Here is a 12,321-nt window from a genome sequence, read left to right on the forward strand (position 1 = left end):
CAAAAACCTCTTACTTTCAGGGCTTGGAAATCCAAGGGGACAATATGCTTGTCAGCATAGATGGCTTTCCGTTCATTTCATGATAGCTGACTACTACTTATACCCCTTTTCTGTAGCATCAGATATTGCCCAATGCTGGAGATGGGCAAGTAAGCCAGAAAAAACCACTGCTCTGTAAGCAACTGCTCTATGAAGTTCTTTAAATAAGTTATCCTACATGTTCTTATACAAGATTAGTAATGTAAAACAGTATGTCATTTTCCACATCACAGGGCACTAACCTTTTTTAATCACAGTTCTAGACAGTAAATACTGCAAAATTAATGCAAATGACAGTTTCAGTGCATTTCAGAAGTTAATTATTCAAAATTGGAAAAGAGGCCAAAATAAGTCAGCCTTTGTGGTATTGAAACAAAATGAAAATGTAGGCATATCCCAATTACCTTTCAGGGCATTACATTACACCTGCATTAACAAATTGTACACACCTGCCATGATGTCATCCAGCGTGTCATTGAGGGTCTGGGCAGGGCTGGCTACCATTAACCCTTGCTGTGCATCTGTCAAAATTCCTTGCCCCAACCCTGTAAGCTGTGCTTGGCCCAGTACTGGCTGTCCAACTATAACACCTTGCAGTTCTGTAAGATTTGCAATAGACCCTGGAGGTAAGGAACCAGCAGACAGAGGCAAAGCTTGAGGCATCGCAAGAGGCTGAATTGGCGCAAAGCCCATTTGGGCAGCAGTTTGTTGGGGATCATCTTTGAGTAAGTATGGGTCCACCTGTTGCAATCGTGCATAGTCTCCCTCAGTAAGCTGCTCTCCTACCCCACCAGGAGTTAGTAATCCCAAGTGCTGGCAAGACTGTTGTTGCTGCTGTTGCTGCTGTAATTGAATTCTCTGTGCCTTAACCTCCAAGTATTGCTTTTTCAGTTGCTGCTGGGTTTTCAGCTGCAACTCCCGCTCAACTTTCTGCAGCTCCTCTAGGATCTTTTGCTTCTTCTGAATTTGTTCTTCTCGAGTTTTATTCAGTTCTTCAATCTTCTCCTTGGTGAGTTGGTCAGCATGTGCCAATTCCAAGGACTGCAGCTGTGCATTCTTTTCTATGGCTTCCTTTATTCTCTGCTCCAACTCTGTCAACTTGCCCTGAGCCTCCTCGACAATGCTTTCGGGAGACTGATTGGCAATGTAACCCTGTACATCCGGGCTGTTTGGTGGTAAATGGCTGCTGGACTTTTGTTTGGAAGTGGCTGTGTGTGGGGGGGGGAAAAAAAAAACCTCAGAACCAAATGGAAATGCACACAAACAGCTTTCTCATTATAGGCCTACTGGCCAAGAAAGCAGCAACAACAACAAAAAACCACTGTGATATTTATAAAAAGTGAAAGGTCTAAAGGAAAAAAAGACATACCTGTTTGCCTTTGAGCATTTTACTGAGAAAAGATATCACAGATCTAAATAAATAGCTTTGTTATTGTACAATATTGTACACTAGCTGTTTAGTATCAATACTAAAAAGTACACATATTGCAACAAAATGTTTTACATACTATTTCTTTTCAACAGCAACTAAATGTATAAGCTGAAAATGAAGTTGAGGGGATCCAGGACTCATGGTTACTACTATATAAGAAAAACAGGTGGGGGAAAAGGAAAACAAGAGAGGAAAAGAGGAAAAAGATGGCAGCTCATTGCCTTTAACTGACAAATTATTAGTTATAATGAAACGTAAAAAGAATCAGATAAAAGTTGTAAGATAAATATTTTGGGGTAGAAAATTCTAATTTGTCCCAAGAAAATGGGTTTTAAACCCCATCTTGTATCTCAACAAAAACTCATGTTACACATGTATTCTCCTATGTTTCTCCATAAGATGTGGCTTTGCCTGAATCTGTTTTTTCTTAACAGGACAAGGAAAACGTCTACATAGCTGAACAAATGCTAGATTATGAGAGTCTAAAACCCTCCAACATGAGCAACAGGATTAGTCATTTAGCTGTAGATCCTTCAGCTGCTGCATGTGCCATTTTGAATAATGGTGTATTATAAATGCTCACAGGCAAACAAAAAAGCAATACAATTAAACAGAATACAAAATCCTTTCATTTCAAGTCACTCATCTCTAAAGAGGCTTTGATGCATCTCCCTCATTCACAGAAAGGTATTCATAATCTTTTAGCAAAGTACAGCTGAAAAGTTGCAGATGTGTCAAGTTACACTAAATATACTCTTTTAATGAGAAGTTAAGTTGAGCACAAATTTAAATTCCAAAACGTTCCAGTACAGCACCAATAAAAAGCTTCTACCTTCAAAATATACAGATCAACAATTACCTCCATTTTCTTCTACCATTCGATGCCTACTGATTGCTGTCTGAGTTTTCAACATTAATCAACCCACGTCATAAAGACAGATTTCTTGAAAAAACCCAACGGCAAACACATAACGGTTTGTTTTTTTCAGAAATACTCTCTAAAAGAACTAGAAATCTTAAAGAAATGAATGCAAACCCTGCATTCTAGCTAGAAAGGATTTTTACCGATAATCTGTAGAGCTACAACTGACCTTTATTTCTGATAGGAAGGGTTGTGGCGACATTGGCAGGGGGTTTGTCGGGCTCCTGGGGTGGGACGACCATGGGTAGTGCCTGCACTGGTACTCGAGGAGCCTATAATAATAATAATAATAATAATAATAATAATAATAATAATAATAATAATAATAATAATAATAATAATAATAATAATAATAATAATACAGGTATTTATATACCGCCTTTATTCAAGACTTTATTCAAGGCGGTTTACATAGGCAGGCTAATTTAAATCCCCGTAGGGATTTTTACAATTGAAAGAAGGCTCTATCTTTCAAGAGCCGCAACAATTCAGATGTTTCATTCTGATCTGGCCTCCATCCTGGCCTCCATCCTCCCACGCTCAGAGTAGATAGAAATAGCTCGGCTCAGCTTGTCAGCTGCTTCAAGGTCGCACGGTGCCGGTGGCCTCAAACTGGTGACCTTGTGGATGTTATCTTCAGGCAAATGGAGGCTCTACCCTCTAGACCAGACCTCCTGCCCATCGGACACTAAGATTATACTCCTTCTCATCCTACATGACTACATAAACTTCTATCAAGTGCCATGCAGAAATCAATACCAATACATAACATCCTTTTAGATTGCTTCTAATTTGATTCCTAAGAGCTTCAAGTTTGTAGCACAAGTAGAAGGTAGACTTATAATGAACACAGCGAGATGATTTAATTACTTAAGGAAATGTAAAGTGACAAGGTCATAGAGGAACAGCCAAAACTTGTCTACAATTATTTTCTGCAGAAGTAGGAGACAAAACTAAAGATATAACCAACAAAATACTGTTTGCTGAGCTTTGAGTTTTAGCAGTTCTTCACTGAAGCTTAACATTCTACATCTGTTAACTATAACACATATTTCCCGATTAGAGGCAGGTATTTTAGCAGGAATTAGTACTCCATCATTAAGAAATAGTATATAAAGCAAAATTCAAGAAAATAAATGCTGCTCTTTAACCTTACCCTATTTAAATCATGAGATGGGGGTGTCAGCTGGGTGGACTCAGGTGGAGGAGCAGAAAGCAGGTTGTTGGGGTAGTCCAACAGGTAACAAACTACACTTGTATGGCCACCCTTAGCTGCTTCTATCAGCATTGTTGAACCATCCTATAAAGAAAACATAAGGTAAAATTATGAGTCTTACGGTAAGACTAAGAGCTCAACTTTATATTCTGAAAAACACATTCAATTACTATACATCCAACATGTCAAAACGAATTTAATCTGTGTTTAAATCACTCTTGAATGTTTGAAATGCAATTTTAACTAGCACTGTAAACAACTGATTTTTAAACTCTTCTCAGCTCAACTCTTCTCAATTCATACTCTATCAGTTGTCTGGCTTCCTGGCATATCCTTAGCTGGTTGCAAACAATGCCCAGTTGGTAGCAGGCTCACCAGTAAGTTCAGAAAAGAACTGTGATTGATATGAAATTGCAATCTTATTAGAAAAGCAGACTCATGTAAAAATGCTTAGATTGTTTACACGATAAAAACAAATAAAATACATGCAAAATATGTTTATGGTTGAATAATATGTAGGCAGTATAATGGATTGCCCAATCTTAACTGGTGCTGGAATGGGGAGGCTGGCTGGACTGTCCCATATCCTACACAGGGTTGGGGCTGGTTGCTGCTCGGCCTGAGGTGAATTCATTCCCCTTACCCTGGGTAAAGCCGCAGCAGCCCTAGTGGGGCCTAAAGAGGTGGCACAGATCCGAGTAGCCCAGAGCTGCCCCAGGCTGTCTGGGACCAGGGTTGGATCTGACACAAGTGCTGGATCCTGGCCCTATCCCCCGCTCAACTGAGGCCCACCCACCCCAGAACACTTCCTCCCCGCCCCCCCCCCAGATTCCCACACTAGCCTGACTCAGTTACCTTGGGCTGGCCTCCCTCCTCACCTGGTGGTGCAAACGTGCCTTACGGCACTTTTGCAACACCTCTGGGCTGGCACAAGGGACCTGAGCTCCTTTTTGGGATCATGCTCTAAGTCACTGTGCTGCATTCCCCAATGTTATGCTAACTGATCAAAAGCAAGTACACAATGAAATGATGGAAAAGAAAACACCGCACACGTACTTTCAATCTGTGGGTAGGATCAGCGCCATGAGCTAACAGCAATTCCACAACTGCCAGGTGACCTCCAGCACAAGCAAGTGACAATACAGTATGATCATTGTTAGCTGTGGTCCTATTCACATTTGCTCCTTGACATGAACAATAAAAAAGGACAGAAGGAAAAATAAATAATTATTTCCTTATTCTTAATTGCATTATTACTTTTAGCAGGAATGTTCCAACTGGTCTCTTCCTCTGAGAGATCATACAGCAAGCCAGTCTTTGTATTGGAAGTGGCCACACGTGTCAACCCCTCCACACAACAAGTACATCACAGCCTTGCTCATCCCTTTTCCATTAGCCCTCAGGGCAGCTGAGGTCCCCACTCTCCTAGCTGAGTAGGGTTGGTGTTATTTTCAGCATAAGCAGAATGTAAACAAAAGTACAAGTTTCTTTCCTCCCAAACCCAGTTTGAGTAAAGATAGGGGGATGAAGCAAGAAGAAAGGCTGATGTGAAGAAAATTTATGCTCTGTGAAAAAACGGCATGGAACTCAGTTCTATGTTTCTCCTGTGGAAAGAAGGGAGGGGATGATGCGCAGAATTCCTGCGAAAGGGCACAACACTAATTGCATGACTCAGTCGATGGGTGGAATCATTGGATGGAATCATTGGCTCCAATATTCCTCTGGGCAGTAGAGGAGAGCATGCTTTCTGTTGTCAAGTGCAACAGTTCAATGCTTTTTATTCCTCTCTAATTGAGCCTACAATCCTGGATTGCACATTCCACTAGCATAGCACCTCCTTAGGACTGGGCCATTTGCTTTCTCCAACCACAGCATTCACTGTTTATTAGCTACAGCTATGTTATTTGGCCTAAAAGTGCTTGATTTTAAGATATGAAAGAGAATTTCGTATAGGATTACAACATTTTAAAACACAAAAATCTTATAAACCAAAAGATGAAAATAAACAATTTAAAGGTCTACCAGATTTTTAAAAACTACACACACAAATACATACAACTCACTTAAAATCTGAAATAATCGCAAACCCACCTTTGCTAATTAAGAACTGAACAGTACAGACATGACCTGCTCTTGCAGCTTTCATTAACGGAGTTCTTCCTCCTTCAGATTCATGTTCCTAGAAAAGTCAGAAACCAAATTGGAAATTCCTAGTGGTTTAAAAACAACCTACTTTCCTCTACAGTTTTTCTTTCCAACAACTATGTATGAATTTGATGTGAATGTGCACAGAATGTAAAATAATCTGTTAATCATCACTCACCCTTATGGAATATAATGAAAAATTCTAAACCTTAACAAACTCACATACTCTTAAGAAAAAAATCAAGGAAGCAAATAAAGTTTTGTAATGATGGACAAGGTCAACTCCCTCACATCAACTATGTTCAGTTCATAATGAACTGAACATAAGTTATGAACTAAACAATGTTCAGTTCACATGTTCAATTCCTAATGAAGATAAAAAATTTGTAGAGGTAATAAATGCCCTGGAACAGTTGGTCACAAAACCAACTAAGGAGGTAACCCTGCCCTCAGTTCTCAGCAGTAGAACCTGGTATGTGGTAGAAGCAATCCTGAGGCAACACTGACCACAGAATCACCAAATTCAATACATACAAAAATGGAAAATTGCCCATGAAGACTTTTTCATGAAACATAATCAAGTTCATTGTCACAAGTTGTGTCTATGGAATTAGAACGAGATTAGACAAATGCATGAAGGTCTGCCAGTAACTATGAGCCACAATGGCTAAATAGAGCCTCCATGTTCAAAGCAGTATACCGCAGAATGGGTTACTGACTCCATGCCATGCTGGTGGATTTTCCAAACATTTCTGGCTGCTGTGGAAAACAGGATTTGGCAAGATGGATCTTTGGTCAGATCCAAGAGGGCGCCTTTATTTTCTTCTTATATTGCCAAAAAGTATAATGTATTAATTTCTGAAAGGCAGAGGAATTTAGATCATCACATTTTAATAGAAGCCACAGCTGTTTCTGTAGACATAATTCTATGTAGCTTATAATTACAGCTACATATGGGTTAAGCAGCACTTGTCCTTATCTAAGGGTAGTGAATTTTACTTCTGAATCATGATCACTGGCCTATGGCATCTGAGCTCTTTCCTAACTCTTCCTGGGGATTTCAGGACCATTCCTGGTGGATAGGCTGTATGGTGCAGCGGCTAAGAGACAAAGGTGAATCAGGGACTTCCCCAATTCAAAGCCCGCCTCTGCCACAAATGCATTAGGTGGCCTTAGGCAAGCCACTTCCTTTCAGCCTCAGCTGCTTGCAGCAAGCTGGAATATGGGGGTGATAATACTGGAATATGGATACTGGAGAATACTGGATAATAACTGGAATATGGGGGTGATAATAAACAACCCCCTAGGCTTGTTATAAAGACTAAATGATGATAAAACATGTGAAATGCTCTGCACACTCAGAAACTTTCCATTTTTTAGGTTTCCTGGTCATAGGCAAGTATGTAAGCTTAACCAATATGAATTAACTTTCTGAAGGTGGCACACACTGAAGAAAAATTGGTTCAACAGGTTGCTTCCAGAGCGACAGAAGACCCCCTCCCACCTTAGTTACCAAATTAAGACTAGTTTAAGTAAAGAAACTTGGGCAACTGAACAAACCAGGAATTATGCAGTAGTCATTAAAAAGTTAACTTCCAAAGTCCCACCTAATGATGACCACAGAGTTAAACTCTTTGATCCTACCTTGCACAACTCAAACACCTCAAAATATACTAAAGTCAAAAGTTCATTACACAAATAGTGAGGCATAGCAGGTAGGAGCCTGAAGTGCCCAATCCAAATCTGCTATGAGCTCATGAGAAACTTAAGCAGGTTATTGTTCTTCCAGATGTAGCTCTGCATCTGTAATAAATAACTCTGCACTACCACACAGAGATGCTGCAAGATAATTTATACCACGCCATTTGAAACTCGGGCAGCCCAATCCTAACCTGTGCTGGCCAAGTAGCCTGCACTGTATGCAGCACAGGTCAGAAAATGTCTGGAGGGCAACTTGGGATAAGGAGATAATTCTCCCCTTACTCTGAGTAATGCCCCAGCAACTCCTATGGGGCTACTTGAATCTGCACTAGCAAATTCACTGGTGCAAATCCAAGCAGCCCATGTAAGGTTGCTTGGATCAGGGATGGGGATTAGGATTCAGACTGCACTGCTGCAGCCGATCCTGCCCCCCTCCTGGGCACAATCCACCTCCCAGTCTGCCTTCCCTTTGCCCTGAAATGTCCCCTCCCTCCATCCTCTCTCACCCCCTGCAGGTGCAAATTTACCCCCGAGGCTGGATGAGGCCGCTGGAGCCAGCCTCTGTGCTGGCCCAGCTGTCTCTCAAGTACAAGCTCTTTACAGCACTGTGACACTCCTTGGCCGGTCGGTGCAGGGGGCCTGCACTGGTACAACGAGCACTCTGGATTGCACTCTAAGTGCAAATGATGGCAAACTCCCCTTAGCTCTGTTCACAATAGTTCAAACCAGTCAATTTTTAAGCAACACAAAGATGCGCAACACAGAAAAGCTCAAAGCTTCACCTGCCAGCTTACCAGGTCTGCATCTGCTTGGAGCAACACGTCTGCTACATCTGTATGACCATTCTCACAGGCATATGTCAGTGCTGTATCTCCTGTTGCTGTTGTTGCATGCACATTTGCTCCTGGAGTGGCATAAATGAAGAAATCAGCATATATGAAGAAATCAGCAAACTACAGGTGTGCGCCACTTAACACCAGGGATATGTTCTCCGATCCCCATTAACATGTGATTAGGTCACACATACTTCAATACCTTTATTGGCATATTAAAAGTTAACAGAGAATAAATAGCATAATAAAATAGAACAGCTTTGGGAATGTTAACTTCAAACTTTGGCCTTAGAGACTACCGCTATAAATTCCGCCACCAGGTTGATAATAGGAAGGGAATAATCACTGAGAAGAATTGGGAAAGGATCAACAAGGGAAACAGGAAGAGAAGAAAGAAAAGAATCAAGTAAGTGGGATCTGAGGTTGTGATGAGCAGTGCACCGAAGAAGGATATGATCCAGAGTATCTGGTTCAACTGAACAAAATAGACACAATCTATTTGGACGAGGAGTTTTAGAGAATCTCCCTTGATGTAATGCCGATGGAAAGATATTCAGTCTCGCCAGTATAAAGGCCCGTCTTTTACCAGGGTTGGTAAGTTGAGTAAAATAGTTCGCAGGACAGCCCAGAGAAGGGGACAAACCAAAAAAGAGAGGCAAGCAGGTTGGATTTAAGCTAGACAGTAAAGTTGCGTATTCTTGCTCCCAAAGTTTGACTTTAATGAGATGATGCGCTTTTTGAAGGTCCAAATCAGCTAAGAGTTCAGGAGAAAGATCTAAAGAGGATAGTTTGGCATCAATGAATTTAAACCAGTTGGATGAAAAAGAGTCTTTTAATAGATCTAAGAGAACAGAATTTGAGTGGATATTAAGATGGAGTTTAAGCCAAAACTTAAAAGTGGAAGTCCAAGCTACAGTGGTGGGGAGATGAATACCCAATTCCAAAATCATAGTGGACAGCCTAATTAAATTTGGAACTCCAAGAATTCTTCTCAAAAATTTAGCAATTGCTTTGTCTATCTCCTGATTAGCTGCTTCAATCCAAACAGCTACTCCATAAAGTAATTGAGGAAAAACTTGAATTTGGAGAGCATGAATGGCAGTAGGGATGTACTGGTTGCCCTTATAAAAATGGGATCGGGCAATCACATTTTGGGATAGCAGAGCTGAAGAGATAGCAGATCTATGATGGTATACCCAAGAATGTCGATAATGAAAAGTGATTCCTAAGTATCTGAAGGATTTAACTTGTTGGAATATTAAGTTATCAATCCTCCAGGGGGACGGAGCCCAGGATTTAGAAAAAACTAAGATCTTTGTTTTTTCAGAATTGATCGACAATAGATTAAGAGAATATTCTTGGAAAGAGATCAGCAGTCTACGAAGACCTAGCTTGGTAATAGATAGTAACACAGCATCATCTGCATATAAAAGGATTGTAATAGGGGTACCATTTAGAGAGGGAGCAGAAATTCCTGAGGAAGGGAGAAAAGAGGGAAGATCAGCAAGATAAAGGTTGAATAGAAAAGGAGCGAGAATACATCCCTGTCGGACACCCTTGCTCACCAGTATACTATCCGACATAGCACCTGAGCAATCCAATAGGATGCGACAGGTGTTAGAAGAGTGTAATTGTTGAATCAGAAAGAGGAGATGGGGGTCAACCCCCATTTAATCAGTTTCCTCCACAAAATATTCCTGTCAAGAGAGTCAAAGGCACCTCTGAGATCGATAAAAGCAGAATAAAGTTTAGTGCCATGATACTCAGAATACTTGCTAGCTAAAAAGGAAAGAGTAAATATATGATCTATTGTGGAGGATCCCGGACGGAAATTTGTTCCCTGCCCGGGAGACCTATCGAATCAGCCCAGGATATAAGTTTGTTTAAGAGATACCTAGAATACAACTTCCCAATAAATGAAAGGAGACTGATTGGCTGATAGTTGTTAGGAGAGGCCGGGTCTCCTTTTTTAAAGATTGGTACTATTACAGAGGTTAGCCAAATAGCAGGGATTAAATCGGATTTATTGATGATTGTGAATAAATTGGACAAAGGAGTAGACCACCAAGAAGGATTATTGGTGAGAAACTCTGTTGGAATTTCATCCGGGCCAGGGGCTTTCCCAGGTTTCAAGGAACTAATAAGCTCCATAATTTCAGAAGGCGAGACAGGTGACCATTCCGGCAAGTCAGGAGGGCGTAAAGGATAGTTAACTAATCTAGGTTCGGTGCAGAAAAGACTTTAGAATAATAAGTAGTCCAAGTGGAGGGAGAGATCAAAGAAGGGGGTGTGTAACTTGACTGGGAATGAGTGCATGAAACCAAAGACCAGAAAAGCTTGTGGTTGTGAGAATGCATCGCGTCATAGAGTAGTTTCCAATTTTGGGGGGCGAATACATGTTTCGTATAACCAAAGAAACTGCCACTTTTTTAAAATAGGAAAATGCTTTAAGCATTTCTGGAGAAGGATCACGGGATACGGAGTGAAAGAATTGCCTAACATATATCTTGGCAGTCCAACACTCAGCATCAAACCAAAAAGGAGAATGAAAGCGTGTAGTCAAAGCCCGAGGCAATGAATGAACCAGCGACAGAGTGAGCAACTCATAGAGTTCAATAGCGAGGGAGGGCGATCGAGTCACAGATAGCTTTGAGTGAAGATCCATAACCTCCCTTGTTTTGGTCCAGTTTTGGAAAGCCTCCCCAGATTTAGAGGACCATCTAAGGCTGCGAGATATATAAGTAGGAGAAGGGTTATGCCCCTCAAAAGGAGGAGTGAAAGACAGATTCAAAAGAATTGGCAAATGATCACTATCAGACCGTTGATCGACAATAAAATGTGTAATAAAGGGGAAAATTTCTAAGGAAGTAAGGATATAATCAAGGACACTAGCCCCTTTATGAGAAAAGTGTGTCAATCTGCCTGGGATGTCATTTGCGAAGGAACCATTTAAAATATACAAATTAAATTCAAGACAAAGATCTACCAAATAAGGAGTATAGGCATTAAAAGAAGGATCCATGGAAGATCTCAGTCCTTGGAATTCTAGGGGAGTAAAATCTTCTAAGACCCAGTTCATATATTGAGCTAATGCTACATTATCAGGGCCTAACCTAGCGTTAAAATCTCCCAAGAGTAATAAAAACACAAGGGGGTTAATCTTGAGATAGTCAAATATAAAGGATTTTACATCATTCCAGAACGAAAGACAATCTGGGTGGGAAGGTGGAACATATATATTGAAAACTAGTATTTGGATGTTGTTAGTTAAAAGAAGGAAAGCTTGAAAAAAAGAGGACTGTGTGGATAAAGAATTTAATGAGAGTCTAGATGAAGAATTTAAGAAACAACAAAGGCCCGCCCATGGGCGGCCTCTTATGTTAGTTTTAAAGGCAGGTAAGGAATATGAAATAAAACCTGGCATATAAAGAGGGGTTAGTAACCACGTTTTTTGAAGAAAAATTAAATCAAAAGATGAAAGATAACTTAAAAAATCCGAGTCCATGCATGGAACAAGCAATATTCCAAGAAATTAATTTAAAAGGGGTAGCTGGAGCTGGAACAGCTTGGACAGAAGTGGATAGTCAACCAGAAGGATTGGGATTTGGTGAACAGTCAAGTGATATAGTAGAAGATAAAGAGTCAATAGCCACAGGTGGACTACAGTTTGTAATACTGGATACATGCATGGGTAATTCAACTAATGGATGGATGAGGGGATTAGGAGAAGGAGGCCGTGTAGAAATAGGAGAATTGGGTAGGGTTTGGACTGTATCAGTAATCAGCAATGGCCCTTGAGAGTCAGGGCTTATAAAATTAAAATTTAAAGGGGGTATGGATTGGGTTGTTGCATCCACTAACAAAAAGGAACCAGGGTGGGAACAATTTTCCACTATACAATTTGGGTATAATGAAGTAACAGGATTACATGTTGGAGAAGATGGTAAAGAAGTACACCCCTCACAGGCATAAGTGAAACTGGCTGAAGAAGGTGAAACAATGGGTTTAATCAAGGAATTTAAAATCATAGGAG

The 12,321-nt window shown here is 40.6% G+C and overlaps 1 protein-coding gene across 5 annotated transcripts in view; it reads right to left on the reverse strand.

Moving 5' to 3' along the window:
- ANKRD17 (ankyrin repeat domain 17) overlaps positions 1–12,321 on the reverse strand; it is a 155,067-nt gene that overhangs the window by 50,425 nt on the left and 92,321 nt on the right. For all 5 annotated transcript variants that reach the window (XM_066627454.1, XM_066627455.1, XM_066627453.1 and 2 more), the window contains exons 10-15: positions 8,250–8,359; positions 5,701–5,788; positions 4,666–4,793; positions 3,550–3,693; positions 2,563–2,665; positions 489–1,247 (exon numbers count right to left, since the gene is read on the reverse strand). In XM_066627454.1, coding sequence (XP_066483551.1) covers positions 489–1,247; positions 2,563–2,665; positions 3,550–3,693; positions 4,666–4,793; positions 5,701–5,788; positions 8,250–8,359 — 1,332 coding nt within the window. The remainder of the gene's footprint in view (positions 1–488; positions 1,248–2,562; positions 2,666–3,549; positions 3,694–4,665; positions 4,794–5,700; positions 5,789–8,249; positions 8,360–12,321) is intronic.

The sequence above is a fragment of the Tiliqua scincoides genome, chromosome 5 (assembly GCF_035046505.1).
Source record: "Tiliqua scincoides isolate rTilSci1 chromosome 5, rTilSci1.hap2, whole genome shotgun sequence".
Classification (NCBI taxonomy): Eukaryota; Metazoa; Chordata; class Lepidosauria; order Squamata; family Scincidae; genus Tiliqua; species Tiliqua scincoides.